The 20,923-nt window shown below is 48.9% G+C and overlaps 1 protein-coding gene across 1 annotated transcript in view; it reads left to right on the top strand.

Annotated features, from left to right (window-relative positions):
* Positions 1-4,258: 4,258 nt before the first annotated feature.
* LOC137346117 (lymphotoxin-beta-like) overlaps positions 4,259-20,923 on the top strand; it is a 29,110-nt gene continuing 12,445 nt past the window's right edge. Inside the window, exons 1-2 of the mRNA XM_068009428.1 lie at positions 4,259-5,188; positions 16,532-16,568. Coding sequence (XP_067865529.1) covers positions 5,036-5,188; positions 16,532-16,568 — 190 coding nt within the window. The 5' untranslated portion in view covers positions 4,259-5,035. The remainder of the gene's footprint in view (positions 5,189-16,531; positions 16,569-20,923) is intronic.

The raw sequence follows: 20,923 nt of genomic DNA on the forward strand, positions 1-20,923 counted from the left end.
TCTTTGACTAAGCTTTTGGTCATTCCAGAGATTTGGGCCTAGACAGCTGCAGGCACAGCTATCAATGGTGGAGTGATTAAAAGAAGAGATGCTCAAGAGGCCAGAATTAGAGGGGGGTTGTGGGGCTTGAGAAGATTACAGAGATAGGGAGGGACAAGTCTATGGAGGTATTTGAAAACAGGGATGAGAATTTTAAAATTGAAAGCCAATGGTGGTCAGTGAGCGCAGGGGTGCTGAATGGGACTTGGAGTGAGTCAGGATGCGGGCTGACAACCTGAAGTCTATGGAGAGTGGAGGATGAGAAGCCTTCCAGGAGAGCAGGCCAGTGAATTTCCGAGGCATGCTCAGGTGAGGGAGGGATGCTGAGGCAGGCAATGTTATGGAGGTGGAAGGCGGGTGGTCTTGGAGTGATGAAGGTGAATACGAGGGATCAAACAGGGCACTGGGTGGGATTCGGGGGGTGGGGCACTAACAGCCTAGTCCAGTCTGAAGTAACAGATTCAGGAAACTGCATCTCCGTGCTCAGGATCTGAGATTGCTGACAGTGTGAAGAAGTGATTGCGCATTTCTACTGAGCTCGGGGGAACAGTTGAATTGTGTCTCACTTCCTGCGAGGTGTCAGTTTTGTTCTCACCTGATACCTGTGAATTTTGGAAACTTGCAGCGGGGGAAAGTAAAACTTCCCGTAACATGTAGCACTTCCTGTCAACAACCTGCTCCCATGACATCACAACAGCTTTCCCTACGCTCGTGACGATTTCACAAAGAATAACATTGAATTCTGCAATACAGAAAGCGGCCATTCTAACTAACTATTCCAAGCTGGTGTTTATAATCCACCTGAGTCTCCTTCCAGCCTTCGTCATCTCACCCTATCTGCATGTCCTTCTATTTCCTTCTCTCTCCTGTACTTATCGAGCTTCCCTTTAATGTATCTATACACTTTGTGTTTTAGCGAGTTCCACATTCTCGCCACTCTCTGGCTAAAGACATTTCTCCTGAATTCCCGATTGGGTTTATTACTGACTATTTTATATTTCTGACATCTAGTTCTGCTCTCGCCCGCAAGTGGAAACATTCTCCCTCTGTCTAATCAGTCTAGATTCTGCACTCTATTGTGGCCACATTACAAATGGAAGAAACACGCTTCAAACCTGGAGGAGTTTATGGTGGCAGGAGGCAGAGTGTGCTGAGTGGATTAATCTCTGCTCGGTACTCGGAAAATTAAAAGACCAAATTCTTCTTTTTGTCGAGTACAACCAACGCAGTGGGGCTACTAATCGGGATTGATAGATCATATATAAAAAACCCAGGGCTATTGTTCCAAAGAAGAACAGGGGAGTTCCACATTCTCACCACTCTCTGGGTAAAGACATTTCTGCTGAATTCCTGATTGGGTTTATTGATGACTAACTGATACTACAGTCACTAGTTTTGTTCTTGCCCACAGATGGAAGTCTCTTCTCCACATCGGCATTACCGAACTCTTTCATAATTATAAATATCTCAAACTGGTCACCGCTTCCCCTCCTCCATTCCTACAGGAAAGCCTGCTCAATCAGCCTTGATAGAGTTCATGCAAGGATTGAATTCATTGCAAGTGCAATCAGTCTCTCAAATGCACTGGCTGTTGATGGTGGCAGTCGGGGCGTGGGTGCCAACTCTCTCGGTTGAGTGGCTACCATGTGGTACTGAGGTCCACAGAGCGAGAAAGAGCCCAGATTTGAACGGTGGCCTGTATTAAGTGAGCACCCCTCAACCAGGGCAATGGTTGGAGCCACTCCCATCAGCCCACCTGCCGAGCTTCCTGACCAACTGTCAACCAGCTCCTGCTCAGCTGTGATGCCTCTTGTTGTCGAATGGCCTGATGACACACCAGCCAGGGGGTGCAGGGGAGTGGGGGCTACTTTTCCTCTTCAATGCATCTATATTGTGCAGGGAGCAGAACATTTCTGGATCGTGCTTCCGACCAGTGGGAGCCAGGAACACTGAGAAGGGAATTATGCAGGCTTCGGGCCATGTGTGTACGGTTATCCACTCGCACTGAGGCGCCTCAGTGAGTTGCTCTGAGTCAGAAGGTTGTGGGTTCAAGTCCCACTCCAGACACTCTAAGCTGACACTCCAGTGCAGTACTGAGGGAGTGCTGCACTGTCAGAGGTTCCATCCTTTGGATCAGACATCAACCTGAGGCCCTGGCTGCCCTCTCAAATCCCACGGTCACTATGCTGGAGAAGAACAGGCAGGATAGTCTCTGGTGTCCTGGCCAATATGTTTCCCTCAACCAATATCGCTATAACAGATTATCTGGTCATCACCATGTTGCTCTTTGTGGGATCTTACTGTGTAATAATTGGCTGCTGCGTTTCCCCACATTGCAGCAGTGGCTGCACTCCAAAAAAACATCAAACAGCTCATTGGCTGTGAAGCACTTTGGAACTTCCTGAGATTGTGAAAGATGCTAAATAAATGCAAATGTTTTGATGACAGGTCAAAGATCTGAAACACTAACTGTTTTTCTCTCCTGCGATGCTGCCTGACCGGCTGAGTATTTCCAGCATTTTCTGATCTTGTTTCAGATTTCCAGCATCCGCAGTATTTTGCTTTTATATAAATGCAAGGTTTTTCTCAGCAGGAAGAGTGACGATATCACGTTTCCCTTTAAGAATCAGCTGTGGCTCTCACCTTCCTGAATAGCAGCAGTGTAGCTGTCTCAACACAGCCTGAGGTCAGTCCCTATAGCAAAGTCTCAGAAACCACAGCCGGCTCAGGAGGAAGGGCGGGACAGACAGCTTGCAAGGAACTGTGCGATTGCTAAGTCGCGGGACCACATCACTGTATTATTCACTGGAACAGGAATGGTGAGCGACACCTTCTTCCGTGGGAGGCTCGCCCGAGTTGGGTGATGCCAATAGTAATCACAGAGAGGCCGAAAAGTGCCCATGGCATTTTGTGCCCAGCCGTCAAACTGCATTGCCCGCTCTCCTGGTCTTCAAGTGGACTTTCTCAGATGGCCGTTCTCAGCTTGTGACTGTTTCCCCCTTTTCCCTCTCTCTCTCTCTCTCTCTCTCTCTCTCTCTCTCCATGCTGGCTGTTGGACAAAGTCCAGAAGTTTGTGGGGACTCAGTAACTTGCAAGACACAATGGGGCAGCTGTTCACCTTGGGAAGGAAGTGCTAAATTTGCCCAATTTTACACCTCACCCCATATTCGGTTCCATTCAGTCTATAACAGGTGCTCGTTACAATAATGTTCATTTTGAGCCGTGCCCCGAGATGAATATTTGCCCTAATGTACCATGGTGTCATATGAGATCTTGATATGTTTCCCCTCAGGTTCCCGTTGTATCATCAATGGAGACGTTAACCTTATAGAAGTTAACAGGGTGCAAAGGCTTTGTTACAGTAGTGGACAGCGGGGAGGTGGGACAAGAGTTTGATCGAAATGTGCTTATCCTTCATACTAGTATAGTACACATTAGTGTGCATAGGACACACTGGCATCACAAGATAAGCTGAGACATTTACAATTTCAGGTTTTTAATGGCAGTGGTGGTAATAGCTGCAGTGGCAGAGCAGGCTCGAGGGGACGAATGGCCTCCTCTTGATCCCGTCTTCCTGCGAATCACAGTCCGCCTCTACTTCCTGTTTTTCCCCACCAAAATTGAAAACCAGCCTCGCCCTTAATGCACAAAAAGGGCCTGCCTGTCCTTGGAACACCCTGGCACCCTTTACTCCATTTAAGACCATCACACAACTTCAAGTTGTTGGTGTTGAGAAAAGGTCACTGGGGTCACAGAGGTTTACCTGGGGTGGGAGGAGAAATAGAAGGAGAGAGGAAAGGGACAGATGTAGAAGAAAAAAGTGGAAAGAATCAGAAACACGAGGATGAAAAGGAAAGGGAGAGTGAGGAACGCAAAGTGAATGATAAAGGAAGGGGACAAATACCAAGAGTAAAATGAGATGGAGGGATGTGGAGAATGAGAGAGGTATTGAAGTAGACACATGCCTCCCTAGCTCAGGATTAAAGCATCACCCAGGCTCAGTGCAGAAGGGAACATCAACTGGGGAGGATCACACAGCTGGGACACATCCCACTGGATTTAACACAAGAAAACTCTGGGGTGGGGTTCACTGCTCCCCAGCTGCCCAGTTTCCCTCCACTCCCGTTTTACAGGCAAAACGATTTACCACATAGAGAGAAGAAAGAAAGGGGGGGGGGGAGGGGCGGGGATGTGGAAAGGCAAAGAGAGGGAGGAAGAGAAAACAAAAGGTAGAAACTCTGGTCTGCTCACTGCAAACTGAAACTGAAATGCTGATTTGTGCAAGCTTGTGGAAAGTCCAGTCAACACTTGTGGGCGGAACGATCAATGAGGTGAAGAAAACATTGAATCCCGACAGCTGGGAGAGGAGTTACAGAGTGTCTTGCACTCACGGGCATGACAACACAGAGTTCTGACAGCTGAGAGAGGAGTTACAGAGTGTGAAGGACTCACAGATATCACCAGTGTCACAGCGTCTGAGAGAGGAGTTATACTGTCAACAGGATCATTGCTGTCACAGCACATTGTCACAGCCTCTGAGAGGGGAGTTACACTATCTGCTGGACTCAGCACTGACAACACAGTATCACAGTGTCAGAGAGGGGTTACACTGTGTGCAGGACTCACAGACATCACCAGTGTCACAGCCTCCGAGAGGGGAGTTATACAGTCAACAGGATAACTGCTGTCACAGCACATTGTCACAGCCTCTGAGAAGGAGTTACACTATCCGCAGGACGCACAGACATCACAACACAGTGTCACAGTGTCTGACAGTTACGTTGTGTGCAAGACTCATAGACATCACAACAGTGTCACAGTGTCAGAGAGGGGTTATACTGTGTACAGGACTCACAGAAATCACCAGTATCACAGCCTCTGAGAGAAGCATTACACTGTGTGCAGGACTAACAGACAATACAGCACAGTGTCAGAGAAGCGCTGTACTGTCTGCCGTACCCACAGGAATCACAAGACAGGCTGAGACTGCAGGAGAATGTCTCGCTCTGAGAAGGGAGTGGAAGGAGTCAGCAGCAGTCTGGCCCCTGTAATCTGCACTGTGCTACTTACACTGGCTCTGTCTGTCCCCACTACTGCTCTGCTGGTCATCTACTTCAGGTGTGGAAACCAGCCAAGCATCCCATATCAGGTAAGTGAAAGGAGAGCGAGAGGGAGAGAGAGAGAGAGAGAGAGAGAGAGCAGGAGTCTGTATTACAGTGTGCTCAACATTTAAAGGGACAGTGCTTTTGGAAAAGAACTTTTGGGCAAAATGAAAATTCTGTTTGTATCTGGGAATAATGGATTAGAAGTTGGATGATCACTGAATTCTCCCTGTTCTCAGTTGTTAGACTGTCAGGTATGGCTCAGTGGACAGCACTCTCACCTCTCAGTCAGAGGTCAGATACTCAAGTCCCACTCCAGAAACCTGCGCACAGAGTCCAGGCTGACACCCCCAGTGCCGTACTGATGGAGGACTGCACAGTCAGAGGTGCCGCCTTTTGGACGAAGGTTGAAACGAGACCCCCATCTGCTCACTCAGGGTGGACATAACATAACGTGTCCCTCTGATCCCGGGGAAGGTGAACCCCTCGGGAAATCTCATGGGCCCTGTCCTATGGGTGACACTGAGTCAAGCGGAGCAGGAAAAGGGTTCAGGCTCGGGTCTGTGCCTATCAGCTGATCTCAAGGTGGTCAGCACTGAGTATTCTATTGACCTCAGAGCCCTCGGACTAGGATGGTGGGGGGGGAGAAGGTGGGCTGTTCAGTAGATCCTAGCTGGGAACTGAGGGTCAGATTCTCACCAGTCATTTATCAGGGGCAATTGGATCACCTGGGTAGAGCGAATGCAGGGAAATCAACCGTGGGGCGAAGTGCACACTCATCCATTTAAAAGGGGAGAAGACTGGGGTGGGAATCTGTTAAGGGGTGCATTCCTGGTCCCTCCATCCACCACCCGATCACTCAGAAGGTCCAGTAGCCTCAGGAAAGATGTGTGCAAAGATGTGTGGCAGGTCAGATGATTGTTCAGAATATCAAGAAAGGCAGAGAATGACTAAAAGATTAATCAGGAGAAAGAAATTAGAGTATGAGAGGAAGCTAGGTAGAGACGTAAAAACGTATAGCAAGAGTTTCTACAGGTATTTAAAAAGGGGAAGAGTAAGTAAGGTGAGTGTTGGTACTCTAGAGAGTGAGAACGGGGAGTTAATAGTAGATAATAAGGAAATGGTGGATGAAATGAACAAATATTTTGCTTCTGTCTTCACTATGGAGGATACAAAAAACCTTCCAGTAATAGCTGTAAATCAGAGAGGAACTTGGTGAAATTATAATCACCAGGGAAGCGGCACTGAGCAAACTGATGGAGCTGCGGACTGACAAGTCCCCGGGTCCTGATGGGCTTCATCCTACGGCTCTTAAAAAAGGTGGCTAATGAGGTAGTAAATGCGTCGGTGTTAATTTTTCAAAATTCGCTAGATTCTTGAAAAGTTCATCAGACTGGAAAGTAGCTAACGTAACCCCTCTAATCAAGAAGGGTGGGGGGAGGCAGAAAACAGGTAACTATAGGCCAGTTAGCTTGACGTCTGTCGTGGGGAAGGAGTTAGAATCAATTGCTATAGCCGGGCACTTAGATAAACTCAAGGTAACCGGGAATAGTCAGCATGGTTTTGTGAAAGGGAAATCATGTTTAACCAATTTATTGGAGTTCTTTGAAGGAGTACCATGTGCTGTGAATAAAGGGGAGCCCGCTGACATACTGTACTTGGATTTCCAGAAGGTATTTAACAAGGTGCCACATAAAAGGTTATTGCGCAAAGTAGGAGCTCATGTAGGGGGTAACATATTAGCATGGATAGAAGATGGGCTGGCTGGCAGAAAACAGAGAGTATGCAGGGCAGGATGTGACGAGTAGAGTCCCACAGGGGTCTGTGCTGGGGCCTCAACATTTTACAATTTATAGCAATGACTTAGATGAGGGGAGCGATGGTATGGTAGCTAAATTTGCAGCTGACACAAAGATAGACAGGAAAGTATGTTGTGAAGAGGACATGAGGAGGTTGCAGACCGATATAGGGAGGTTGAGTGAGTGGGCAAAAATCTAGCAGATGGAGTATAATGTGGGAAAATGTGAAGTTGTTCACTTTGGCAGGAAGAATAAAAAAGCAGAGGATTTCTAAAACGGGGAACGGCTGCAGAATTCCAAGGTGCAGAGGGATCTAGGTGTTCTAGTGCATGAGTCACAAAAGGTTAGTATGCAGGTAGAGCAAGTAATAAAGAAGGCTAAAGAAATGCTATCCTTTACTACGAGAGGAATTGAAAATAAAAGTAAAGATGTTATGCTTCAGTTATACAGGGCATTGGTGAGAGCACATCTCGAATACTGTGTACAGTTTTGGTCTCCTTATTTAAGGAAGGATGTAAATGCATTGGAGGCCGTTCAGAGGAGGTTTACTGGATTGATACCTGGAATGAACAGGTTGTCTTATGAGGAAAGGTTGGACAGACTGGGCTTGTTTTCACTGGAGTTTAGAAGAGTGAGGGGAGACTTGATTGAAGTTTATAAGATCTTGAACGGTCTTGATAAGGTGGTTATGGAAAGGATGTTTCCCCTTGTGGGTGACACCAGAACTAGAGGGCACTGTTTTAAAATTAGAGGTCACCCTTTTGGGACAGAAATCTTTTCTCTCAGAGGGTTGTGCGTCTTTGGAACTCTCTGCCTCAGAAGGTGGTGGAGGCGGGGGTCATTGAATATATTTAAGGTGGAGGTAGATAGATTCTTGTTAGGCAAGGAAATCAAAGGCTATCGGGGGCAGATGGGAGCGTGGTATTCGAGACAGAAACAGATCAGCCATGATGATATTGAATGGCAGAGCAGGCGCGAGGGGCAAAATGATCTACTTCTGCTCCTAATTCGCATGGTCGTCTAGTAAGAACAGGATTAGAGACCTCAGCCTCCGCAGGTGGGAATAGATTCAAATGGTCGAACAGCCAGCTGTCGCATTCCACTGTGCGCTGCTCACACACAAAGAACAACCACTCAGTCGATGGGCAGTAGGAATCCCCCCCCTCCACCCTTCCCCCCGGCCGTACCCCCGCACCGTTCCCCTTTCCCTCATCCCTCGCTGGTGTTTTTGCCAATCACATTAAATCTATGTCCTCTGGACCAACCCTCTTGTCAGTGGAAGCAGTTTCTACCGATATACTCCATCAAAACCCTTCATGAGTCTCAACACCCTTGGCAAATCTCCTCTTAATCTTCTCTGCTCTAAGGAGAACAACCCCAGCTTCTCCTGTCTCTTCATGTAACTGAACTCCCTCATCTCTCGAACCATTACAGTAAATCTCTTTTGCAACCTCTCCAAGACCTCAACATCCTTCCTAAAGTGTGGTGTCCAAAACTGAACACAATACTCCAGTTGATGCTAAACCAGTGTTTTAGAAACATCTGGTGTAGCGTCCTTGCTTTTGTACTCAATGCCTCTGTTTATAAAACACAAGGATCTTGCTAGCTTTATTTTTAAACAGCCTCATCGACTTATCCTGCCAACTTTGAAGTGGTGCACGTAAAACTGAAGGTTTCTCTATTCCTGCACCCACTTTAAAATTGCAGCCTTTAGTTTCTGTCAGCAGAGAGCTTCAACTGAGTGATCTGCTCAAGACGCCTTCATTATTTCTCTAGACTGAGCAATCTCTCAGTTGCTGCGATGATGTCTCAAAATGAAACTCTGTCCCCGGCAAACCACAGTCTCGCTGCTTGGGCACCCGTGATTTACTGAGTTATACAAAAGCTGGAAGCAGAAATCACAGAAAGCAGTTTAAGTTGATCAGAGTTCTTTGATTTCTATCGAGGAATTGAGATAGGCTTGAATTTCGAACCCTCTGACTGCTCCGTGTAAACAGTGCTGAACAGAATAGTAAACTGCTTTCAACATCAGTCCTGACAAGTTAAACATTGTTACCCTCACTGGAAAGGTCATACCCACATCCCTCATCTGTTGTTTTACAGTGAACACACTGGAGTAAATAAAGACTCAGCTTATTTTTCTAGAACGCCTTTCACGAACTCAGGACATCCTACAGTGCTTGAAGTACTTTTTTGAAGTGTAGTCACTGCCATAATGTAGAAAACACAGCAACAAATTTGCGCACAGCAAGATACCACAAACTGCTATAAGATAAAGACCTGATCATCTGTTTTTCTAGGGTTGGTTGAGGGATAAATATCAGTCAGGGGACTAGGGAGAACTCCCCTGCTCTTCTTCACATAGTGGCCTGGAATGTTGTATATTGGTGTCTTGGCTTAACATCTCAACTGAAAGATGGAGCCTCTGACAGTGCAGCACTCCCTCAGTATTGACCCTCCAACAGTGCAGCACTCCCTCAATACTGACCCTCCAACAGTGCAGCATTCCCTCAGTACTGTCCCTCCGACATTGCAGTGCTCCCTCAGTATTGACCCTCTGACAGTGCAGCACTCCCTTAGTACTGCCCCTCTAACAGTGCAGCACTCCCTCAGTACTGACCCTCTAACAGTGCAGCACTCCCTCAGTACTGACCCTTTGACAGTGTAGCATTCCCTCAGTACTGACCTCCGCCAATGCAGCACTCCCTCAGTACTGCACTCGGCGTATCAGCCTGGTTTACAAGCTCTATTCCCTGGAGTGGGACTCACTGTGCTCGAGCTGACACATTTACTATACTTTTCCAGTGTAAATGTAATCTCGGGCACCAGAATGGTAGGTGATGACTTTATGCGATGGCGTGAAGCGGCTGATAGTGACTCACCCGCCCACTTTGCATCACTCCCCAGCTTTATTTCCACTGAATGATGTTGTGTAGACTGTTCATTGGCTATCACCCATTTTAAACTGTACCATGCAATCACGATGTATCCCAGTACATGTAGAAATTGACAGTGGTTCCTCTGTGTCAAATCACTTCCAAAAGTAAGCATGCTCATGGTTGGCCACATATTGTGTGACACCCGAGCTGATGCGACCTCAGGAATATCATGTCAAGAACATGAGTGGTGTTAAGATGAATAATGTATTGTGGAGCTTTAGGCAGGTTCCTCTGGAGTCTTGCTTCAGTTACGTTTAGTTCTCAGGGAGAAACCAGGAACCCGTGATCTGGCAGCTCTCGATTTTAAAGTTCTCCTGCTTGTTTTCGAATCCCCAGTGGCCTCACCCCCCTCCCTGCCTCCCTCAAACCTCTTCCAGATTTCTGCAATTCTCATCTCTTAAGCATTCCTGATTTCCATTGCTCCACCATTGGCAGCTGTGTCTTCATCTGCCTGGGTCCTAAGCACTGGAACTCCCTCCCTAAACATCTCCACCTCTCTACGTCTTCTTTAAGACACTCCTTAAAACCTGCGTCTTTGAACAAGCTTTGGGTCACCTTGTGTGGCCTAGTGGTAAATTATGTTTGATAACACTCCCATGAAGCACATAATGATGTTAAAGACACTGTATAAATACAAGCTGTTTATTTCTATTGTTATGCATTGTCTATGGAAGGAGGTAGCTGGATGGGCTGAATGGCCATATCATGCTCTAAGCTCTTACACTGCCACAGTGACTCAATATGAACCTACGTGTGAACTTGCTTACGTTAGCTTGCGCATGGCCTCTTCTTAGCATTATCCTATTCAGCCCATCAAGTATCTTATTCCATAGACGACCACTACAACACTAACTTGCATTAATATAGCGCCTTTCATACAGTGAAAACGTCCCACAAGTGTGTTTCTCAATCTGTAGAGATGGCTGTTAAGTGGTACTGCGCAAGTCCCTCGCTTTCTGTGCGATGGAATAACAACTCCAGACACTGCTCAGTCTTTCACGGGTTCTGAAATCTGCTAAGAGGTCCCTCCTCAATTTCTAACACAGCAAGGGTTTCCCTCTTGCTCTGTGCAAACTTTTACAGCAGAAGCCCTGCGATAGCAACAGGAACTCTGCAATGTCACTGGGACTGAATGCCAAGAGAGAGGCTTGAGCCTGTAATCCAGGCCAACATTCCCATGCAGTACTGAGGGAGTGCTGCTCTGTCGGAGATACCATATTTCGGATGAGGCACTGAAACCGAGTCCCCGTTTTCCCTCTCGGCTAGACGCAATAGAACCCGGGGAATATTTCAAGGTAGAGCAGGGGAGTCCTCCCTGGTGTCCGGCCAATGTTTATCCCTCAACCACCATCCCTAAAAAACGTGATCTGGTCATTATCTCATTGCTGTTATTCGCCTCTTGCTGGGCATAAATGGGCCCCAGCACTTCCAAGATGACAACATTGACTACATTTCAGAAAAGATGCGTCATTGGCCATCAGGCACTTTAAGATGTCCTAAAGGTGCTATATAGAGGCAAGTCTTTGTTCTTTTCAAAAATCCGAGTGCAGTTAGCGTTGAACTGAAACCAAATCCAGGCCAAAACTCCGGCCAAATCACCGTAGATATCGATCAGTCTCACTCAAGTGGAATTTCCTTTCCCTGAGGAAAATCCTCTTGTTCCACATATCCATTTTCCAAAACTTTGAGATGTAGGGGAGGGGGAGAGACAGTACGCTACATTCTAATCTCGGTATGCACGGAGTTGGGCTAATTCTGTAAGAAATCTGCTTGGTGTTTAGCACTGACAGAGTTAAAGGCGAGATGCTCACGATAAAGCCTGTTGAACAACAAGCTCAGACTTGCAGCAGGATCTGAGCAATCTCCAGCACCTTGCACTACAAACCTGCATGTCTGACCTCCAGTACTTCCTGCGAACTTGGCACTGTTGTCTCCCCATCGCTTGTTTTCACTCTGTGACCTACATTACTGGGCATTTGGCAGCTTTGTGTTCTTGCTCAAAGACACAGAGCAGTGTGGACAAGGTGGCCTCTGTGGCTTCAGACTGCAACGAATTCTCTGTAACCACAGGGAGGAGTATTGTGGCAAACGCAGTTCTCATTAAATACAAGTGGATCAATATTTGCGGTCACCAGTTCTGTCTTTGAGAAAAGGCCTTATTGCTAGGGACGGGAGGTGGGTAGCATATTTCATCAACATATTGTCCTTTCCCTCTCTGTGATTGGGTGGGGCACTGGGTCAGACACTGTCCTGTCCCCCTCTGAGACTGGGTGATGTAGTGGGTCAGACACTGTCCTTTCCCCCTCTGGGACTGGGTGACGTAGTGGGTCAGACACTGTCCTTTCCCCCTCTGGGACTGGGTGGGACAGTGGGTCATACTCTGTCCTTTCCCCCTCTGGGACTGGGTGGGACAGTGGGTCAGACACTGTCCTTTCCCCCTCTGGGACTGGGTGGGACAGTGGGTCAGACTCTGTCCTTTCCCCCTCTGGGACTGGGTGGGACAGTGGGTCAGACTCTGTCCTTTCCCCCTCTGGGACTGGGTGGGACAGTGGGTCAGACACTGTCCTTTCCCCCTCTGGGACTGGGTGGAGCAGTGGGTCAGACACTGTCCTTTCCCCCTCTGGGACTGGGTGGGGCAGTGGGTCAGACTCTGTCCTTTCCCCCTCTGGGACTGGGTGGGACAGTGGGTCAGACACTCTCCTTTCCCCCTCTGGGACTGGGTGATGCAGTGGGTCAGACACTGTCCTTTCCCACTCTGGGACTGGGTGATGTAGTGGGTCAGACACTGTCCTTTCCCTCTCTGGGACCGGGTGGGGCAGTGGGTCAGACTCTGTCCTTTCCCCCTCTGGGACTAGGTGGGACAGTGGGTCAGACACTGTCCTTTCCCCCTCTGGGACTGGGTGATGCAGTGGGTCAGACATTGTCCTTTCCCCCTCTGGGACTTTGTGGCACAGCAGCTCAGACACTGTCCTTTCCCCCTCTGGGATGGGTGATGCAGTGGGTCAGACACTGTCCTTTCCCCCTCTGGGACTGGGTGGGACAGCGGGTCAGACACTGTCCTTTCCCCCTCTGGGACCGGGTGGGACAGCGGGTCAGACACTGTCCTTTCCCCCTCTGGGACCGGGTGGGACAGCGGGTCAGACACTGTCATAGCAACATGGTAACAGGAGGAGTGTAATCAGTCCTTCGAGCCTGTTCACTCAGATCATGGCTGGTCTGATCCAGAACATTTAGCCACCTTTACTCCCTATCTCTTAATACCCTGACCCAACTAAAATCAGTCCATCTCATGTCTGAAAGCTCCAATTTTCCTCGGCATCCACAGCCTTTAGTGGGAGAGTTTTCCAGATTTCCACTGGCCTCTGTGTGAAAAATGCTTCATTCTTTCAATCTGGAAGGGCTCATTCCAATGTTAAAATAATCCCCCTTGGTCTGGATTCCACCATCACAGGAAACAGTTTCTCTCTATCAACCCGATAGATTCTCTTAATAGTTTTAAACATCCTGATCAGCTCACTGCCCCCATCCCACCGCGCCCGCCTCTCCACCTTTGAAAGCTGAGGGAATACAAGTCATGATTGTGTGACCGGTCCTATTAATTTAACCCTTTAAAACCCACTATCATTCTGGTTAACCTCAGTCAGATTATTTACTCTTCAGAGTGGAATGGTTAGGGAATAGGACCAAGCCACAGTGCTCCAAGGCAACAAGCGAAAGGAGAACAGACACAACTCGTTGGCAAGGAAACCTTCTCAATGCTAAAGAAGCACCTGATGTAACAGCTCTTTTCCAAACGTCCTTTGTTCTCGGGGTATTTAGTCTATGGCGACGTGGGAGGCCCAGCCCCGTTGGAAATTCCAAATAATACGCGTTCAGATAATTCCATTCCTTCATCCTGGTCTGCCACACTTGTTATGGCTGCATGATCAAAGTGCTTTGGAGGGTTGCAACAATACAATCGGTGCGAGACTGGCAGCACCGCATTGCCAGCTAGGTTTGGCACCAGCAAGATTTATTTATTGCAACAAAAGCAACTTGCATTTATATAGCACCTTTAATGTAGCAAAATGTCCCAGGGTGTTTCACAGGAGCGATTATCAGACACAATTTGGCACCAAGTCACATAAGAGCCAAGCTCTTTAAGGAGCAAAATTAGGAAACCATCCCACACACAAAGGGTGATAGAATTTTGGAAATCTCATCCGCAAACAGCAGGGTGTTGGGTCAATTGTTCGTGTTAAATCTGAGATTGATCAATTTTGGTTATTCAAAGGCATTAAGGGTTTGAATGAAGAGAGACTGCAGAATGCTGCAGTGCAGAGGGATCTGGGTGTCCTTGTACATGAAGGTAGCATGTAGGTACAGCAAGTAATTAGGAAGGCAAACAGAATGTTGGCATTTATTGTAAGGGGGATGGAGTATAAAAGTAAGGAAGTCTTGCTACAATGGTACAGGGCATTAGTGACACCACACCGAGAGTACTGCGTACAGTTTTTGTCTCCTTATTTAAGGACTTGCATTGGAAGCAGTTCAGGGAAGGTTCACTCGGCTGATTCCTGGGATGAAGGGGTTGTCTTATGAGGAAAGGTTGTGCATGTTGAGCCTATACTCATTGGAGTTTAGAAGATTGAGAGGTAACCTTATTGAAACATATAAGATTGTGGATGCTGAGAGGTGGTTTCCCCACGTGAGGGAATCTCGGACTAGGGGTAACAGTTTCAGAATAAGGGGTCACCCATTTAAGACGGAGATGAGGAGGAATTTCTTCTCTGTGGTTCGTTAACCTTTGGAATTCTCTACTCCGGAGAGCAGTGGAGGCTGGGACATTGAATAGATTCAAGGCTGAGTTAGACATATTTTTGATCGACAATGGAGTTGGGGGTTATGGGGGGCAGGCAGGAAAGTGGAGTTAAGGCCACAATCAGATCAACCATGATCCCATTGAATAGTGGAACAGGCCCGAGGGGCCGAATGGCCTCTTCCTGTTCCTGTGTTCATAAACAAAGTTAAACAGATTCCCCAATATGGTGGGAACACAGGCAGACAATGCTGGGAATACATGGAAGGCCTGTTAGCAGCTTTAATGAGAAAAGGGCAGGTGCCACTCTACACCACAACTGGTTTTCAATTTTGAGAAAAGATCTGAACTCAATAGGTGAGGTGCGAGTGACTACACTTGACATCAAGACAGCATTTGACCGAGTGTGGCATCAAGGAGCCCTAGCGAAACTGGAGTCGATGGGGAAAATTCTCCGCTGCTTGGAGTCATACCTAGCACAAAGGAACATGATTGTGGTTGTTGGAGGTCAATCATCTGAGCTCCAGGACATCACTGCAGGAGTTCCTCAGGGTAGTGTCCTAGGCCCAACCATCTTCAGCTGCTTCATCAATGACCTTCCTTCAATCATAAGGTCAGAAGTGGGGATGTTCGCTGATGATTGCACAATGTTCAGCACCATTCGCAACTCCTCAGATACTGAAGCAGTCCGTGTAGAAATGCAACAAGACCTGGACAATATCCAGGCTTGGGCGAATAAGTGGCAAGTAACAGTTGCGCCACACAAGTTGCAGGCAATGACCATCTCCAACAAGAGAGAATTGAACCATCTCCCCTTGACATTCAATGACATTATGTTCGCTGAATCCATCACTATCAACATCATGGGGGTTACCATTGACTAGAAACTGAACTGGAGTAGCCATATGAATACTGTGGCTACAAGAGCAGGGCAGAGGCTAGGAATCCTGTAGCAAGTAACTCGCCTCCTGACTCCCCAAAGCCTGTCCACCATCTACAAGGCACAAGTCAGGAGTGTGATGGAATACTCTCCACTTGCCTGGATGGGTGCAGCTCCAACTTTCCAACACTGTGGCGGCACAGTTGCGCAGTGGTTAGCACCGCAGCCTCACAGCTCTAGCGACCCAGGTTTGGTTCTGGGTACTGCCTGTGTGGAGTTTGCAAGTTCGCCCTGTGACTGCGTGGGTGTCTGCCGGGTACTCTTGTTTCCTCCCACAACCAAATGATTTGCAGGTTGCTAGGTAAATTGGCCATTGCAAATTGCCCCTAGTGTAGGTAGGTGGTATGATAATTGAGGGAAGGTGGGGATGTGGCAGGGAATATGGGGTTAATGTAGGATTAGTATAAATGGGTGGCTGTTGGTGGGCCAAAGGGCCTGTTTCAGTGCTGTATCTCTCTATGACTCAAGAAGCTTGACACCATCCAGGACAAAACAGCCCACTTGATTGGGACCCCATCTACAAACATTTACTGCCTCCACAGTGGCAGCAGTGTGTACCATCTACAAGATGCACTCATCATCTAACTGACATTCCCCATGGTGGCACTGAGGCAGCACTGTGCTGTCTCACAGATGAGATGTTAAACTGAGGTCATTTTTGCAGTCTGATGTGGGTGCTAAAGATCACAGTAGTCAGTGTCAGCCTGAAGTGGGAGCAGCAAGCTCCAGTCTGGAGTGATAGTAGCAGTTGTCAGTCTGGGGTAGTGAGGAGTGTCAAGTCCTATAATTGGCCTCAGTGCCTTTGCGCTGGGAAAACACAACTTAAAATTACAAATGGCGCAAATCTATCTGATTCAAGGTTGATTTATATGTTAATAAATAAAAGCATTAATTCTGTCTCTTCCATCCCACAGGATCCTCACAATACATCCATGTTGAAAGGACATTTAGGTAGGTGCATCATTATTCTGTCTCAGATAAACACCCAGAGAAGGAGCACAGCTGTGTCAGTGTCAGATGCCGAGGATAACCTGCTTAAAAGGACTGTGACAATTCGCATTACCAATAACCAATTGACCTCACCCTGAGAATCGTGGGTCTCGTGTGCACTGTAATTAAAATTAACAGGGTTTCGAGGTGGGGGTCACCCATGAGGGGCACCCTGTTCCAGACCAACAGCAAAGATGTTTGGGCAGAATGTCCTCTGAAAGCTAGGGTTGGTGCTGATCCAGGTAGAAAAGCCGATAACAAACTCGGGCACAAACTGCTGACAATTTGGTCCCTGCCAGTGTAAATCCATGAGCAGCTGGTGCCCGGGCACCCTGTGTAATCCCACTAAACCGAGTGTAAATGTGTGAACAGCTGGTGCCCGGGCACCCTGTGTAATCCCACTAAACCGAGTGTAAATCCATGAACAGCTGGTGCCCGGGCACCCTGTGTAATCCCTCTAAACCGAGTGTAAATGTGTGAACAGCTGGTGCCCGGGCACCCTGTGTAATCCCTCGAAACCGAGTGTAAATCCATGAACAGCTGGTGCCCGGGCACCCTGTGTAATCCCTCTAAACCGAGTGTAAATGTGTGAACAGCTGGTGCCCGGGCACCCTGTGTAATCCCTCTAAACCGAGTGTAAATCCGTGAACAGCTGGTGCCCGGGCACCCTGTGTAATCCCTCTAAACCGAGTGTAAATGTGTGAACAGCTGGTGCCCGGGCACCCTGTGTAATCCCTCTAAACCGAGTGTAAATCCGTGAACAGCTGGTGCCCGGGCACCCTGTGTAATCCCTCTAAACCAAGTGTAAATCCGTGAACAGCTGGTGCCCGGGCACCCTGTGTAATCCCTCTAAATCGAGTGTAAATGTGTGAACAGCTGGTGCCCGGGCACCCTGTGTAATCCCTCTAAACCGAGTGTAAATGTGTGAACAGCTGGTGCCCGGGCACCCTGTGTAATCCCTCTAAACCGAGTGTAAATGTGTGAACAGCTGGTGCCCGGGCACCCTGTGTAATCCCTCTAAACCGAGTGTAAATGTGTGAACAGCTGGTGCCCGGGCACCCTGTGTAATCCCTCTAAACCGAGTGTAAATGTGTGAACAGCTGGTGCCCGGGCACCCTGTGTAATCCCTCTAAACCGAGTGTAAATCCGTGAACAGCTGGTGCCCGGGCACCCTGTGTAATCCCTCTAAACCGAGTGTAAATCCGTGAACAGCTGGTGCCCGGGCACCCTGTGTAATCCCTCTAAACCGAGTGTAAATGTGTGAACAGCTGGTGCCCGGGCACCCTGTGTAATCCCTCTAAACCGAGTGTAAATGTGTGAACAGCTGGTGCCCGGGCACCCTGTGTAATCCCTCTAAACCGAGTGTAAATGTGTGAACAGCTGGTGCCCGGGCACCCTGTGTAATCCCTCTAAACCGAGTGTAAATGTGTGAACAGCTGGTGCCCGGGCACCCTGTGTAATCCCTCTAAACCGAGTGTAAGTGTGTGAACAGCTGGTGCCCGGGCACCCTGTGTAATCCCTCTAAACCGAGTGTAAATGTGTGAACAGCTGGTGCCCGGGCACCCTGTGTAATCCCACTAAACCGAGTGTAAATCCGTGAACAGCTGGTGCCCGGGCACCCTGTGTAATCCCTCTAAATCGAGTGTAAGTGTGTGAACAGCTGGTGCCCGGGCACCATGTGTAATCCCTCTAAATCGAGTGTAAAAGTGTGAACAGCTGGTGCCCGGGCACCCTGTGTAATCCCACTGAACCGAGTGTAAGTGTGTGAACAGCTGGTGCCCGGGCACCCTGTGTAGTCCCTCTAAACCGAGTGTTAATGTGTGAACAGCTGGTGCCCGGGCACCCTGTGTAATCCCTCTAATCCGAGTGTAAGTGTGTGAACAGCTGGTGCCCGGGCACCATGTGTAATCCCTCTAAACCGAGTGTAAATGTGTGAACAGCTGGTGCCCAGGCACCCTGTGTAATCCCACTGAACCGAGTGTTAATGTGTGAACAGCTGGTGCCCGGGCACCCTGTGTAATCCCACTGAACCGCGTGTTAATGTGTGAACAGCTGGTGCCCGGGCACCCTGTGTAATCCCACTAAACCAAGTGTAAATCCGTGAACAGCTGGTGCCCGGGCACCATGTGTAGTCCCTCTAAACCGAGTGTTAATGTGTGAACAGCTGGTGCCCGGGCACCCTGTGTAATCCGACTAAACCGAGTGTGAATCCGTGAACAGCTGGTGCCCGGGCACCCTGTGTAATCCCTCTAAACCGAGTGTAAATGTGTGAACAGCTGGTGCCCGGGCACCCTGTGTAATCCGACTAAACCGAGTGTGAATCCGTGAACAGCTGGTGCCCGGGCACCCTGTGTAATCCCTCTAAACCGAGTGTAAATGTGTGAACAGCTGGTGCCCGGCCACCCTGTGTAATCCCACTAAACCGAGTGTAAATCCGTGAACAGCTGGTGCCCGGGCACCATGTGTAGTCCCTCTAAACCGAGTGTAAATGTGTGAACAGCTGGTGCCCGGGCACCCTGTGTAATCCCTCTAAACCGAGTGTAAATGTGTGAACAGCTGGTGCCCGGGCACCCTGTGTAATCCCTCTAAACTGAGTGTAAATGTGTGAACAGCTGGTGCCCGGCCACCCTGTGTAATCCCACTAAACCGAGTGTAAATCCGTGAACAGCTGGTGCCCGGGCACCATGTGTAGTCCCTCTAAACCGAGTGTAAATGTGTGAACAGCTGGTGCCCGGGCACCCTGTGTAATCCCTCTAAACCGAGTGTAAATGTGTGAACAGCTGGTGCCCGGGCACCCTGTGTAATCCCTCTAAACTGAGTGTAAATGTGTGAACAGCTGGTGCCCGGGCACCCTGTGTAATCCCTCTAATCCGAGTGTAAGTGTGTGAACAGCTGGTGCCCGGGCACCCTGTGTAATCCCTCTAATCCGAGTGTAAGTGTGTGAATAGCTGGTGCCCGGGCACCATGTGTAATCCCTCTAAACCGAGTGTAAATGTGTGAACAGCTGGTGCCCGGGCACCCTGTGTAATCCCACTGAACCGAGTGTTAATGTGTGAACAGCTGGTGCCCGGGCACCCTGTGTAATCCCACTAAACCAAGTGTAAGTGTGTGAACAGCTGGTGCCCGGGCACCCTGTGTAATCCCTCTAAACCGAGTGTAAATGTGTGAACAGCTGGTGCCCGGGCACCCTGTGTAATCCCTCTAAACCGAGTGTAAATGTGTGAACAGCTGGTGCCCGGGCACCCTGTGTAATCCGACTAAACCGAGTGTGAATCCGTGAACAGCTGGTGCCCGGGCACCCTGTGTAATCCCTCTAAACCGAGTGTAAATGTGTGAACAGCTGGTGCCCGGGCACCCTGTGTAATCCGACTAAACCGAGTGTAAATCCGTGAACAGCTGGTGCCCGGGCACCCTGTGTAATCCCTCTAAATCGAGTGTAAGTGTGTGAACAGCTGGTGCCCGGGCACCCTGTGTAATCCCTCTAAACCGAGTGTAAATGTGTGAACAGCTGGTGCCCGGGCACCCTGTGTAATCCCTCTAAACCGAGTGTAAATGTGTGAACAGCTGGTGCCCGGGCACCCTGTGTAATCCCTCTAAACAGTGTGTAAATCCGTGAACAGCTGGTGCCCGGGCACCCTGTGTAATCCCTCTAAACCGAGTGTAAATGTGTGAACAGCTGGTGCCCGGGCACCCTGTGTAATCCCTCTAAACTGAGTGTAAATGTGTGAACAGCTGGTGCCCGGGCACCCTGTGTAATCCCTCTAATCCGAGTGTAAGTGTGTGAACAGCTGGTGCCCGGGCACCCTGTGTAATCCCTCTAATCCGAGTGTAAGTGTGTGAATAGCTGGTGCCCGGGCACCATGTGTAATCCCACTGAACCGAGTGTAAGTGTGTGAACAGCTGGTGCCCGGGCACCCTGTGTAATCCCTCTAAACCGAGTGTAAATGTGTGAACAGCTGGTGCCCGGGCACCCTGTGTAATCCGACTAAACCGAGTGTAAATCCGTGAACAGCTGGTGCCCGGGCACCCTGTGTAATCCCTCTAAATCGAGTGTAAGTGTGTGAACAGCTGGTGCCCGGGCACCCTGTGTAATCCCTCTAAACCGAGTGTAAATGTGTGAACAGCTGGTGCCCGGGCACCCTGTGTAATCCCTCTAAACCGAGTGTAAATGTGTGAACAGCTGGTGCCCGGGCACCCTGTGTAATCCCTCTAAACAGTGTGTAAATCCGTGAACAGCTGGTGCCCGGGCACCCTGTGTAATCCCTCTAAACCGAGTGTAAATCCGTGAACAGCTGGTGCCCGGGCACCCTGTGTAA

Source organism: Heterodontus francisci, chromosome 29 (assembly GCF_036365525.1).
Source record: "Heterodontus francisci isolate sHetFra1 chromosome 29, sHetFra1.hap1, whole genome shotgun sequence".
Lineage (NCBI taxonomy): Eukaryota > Metazoa > Chordata > Chondrichthyes > Heterodontiformes > Heterodontidae > Heterodontus > Heterodontus francisci.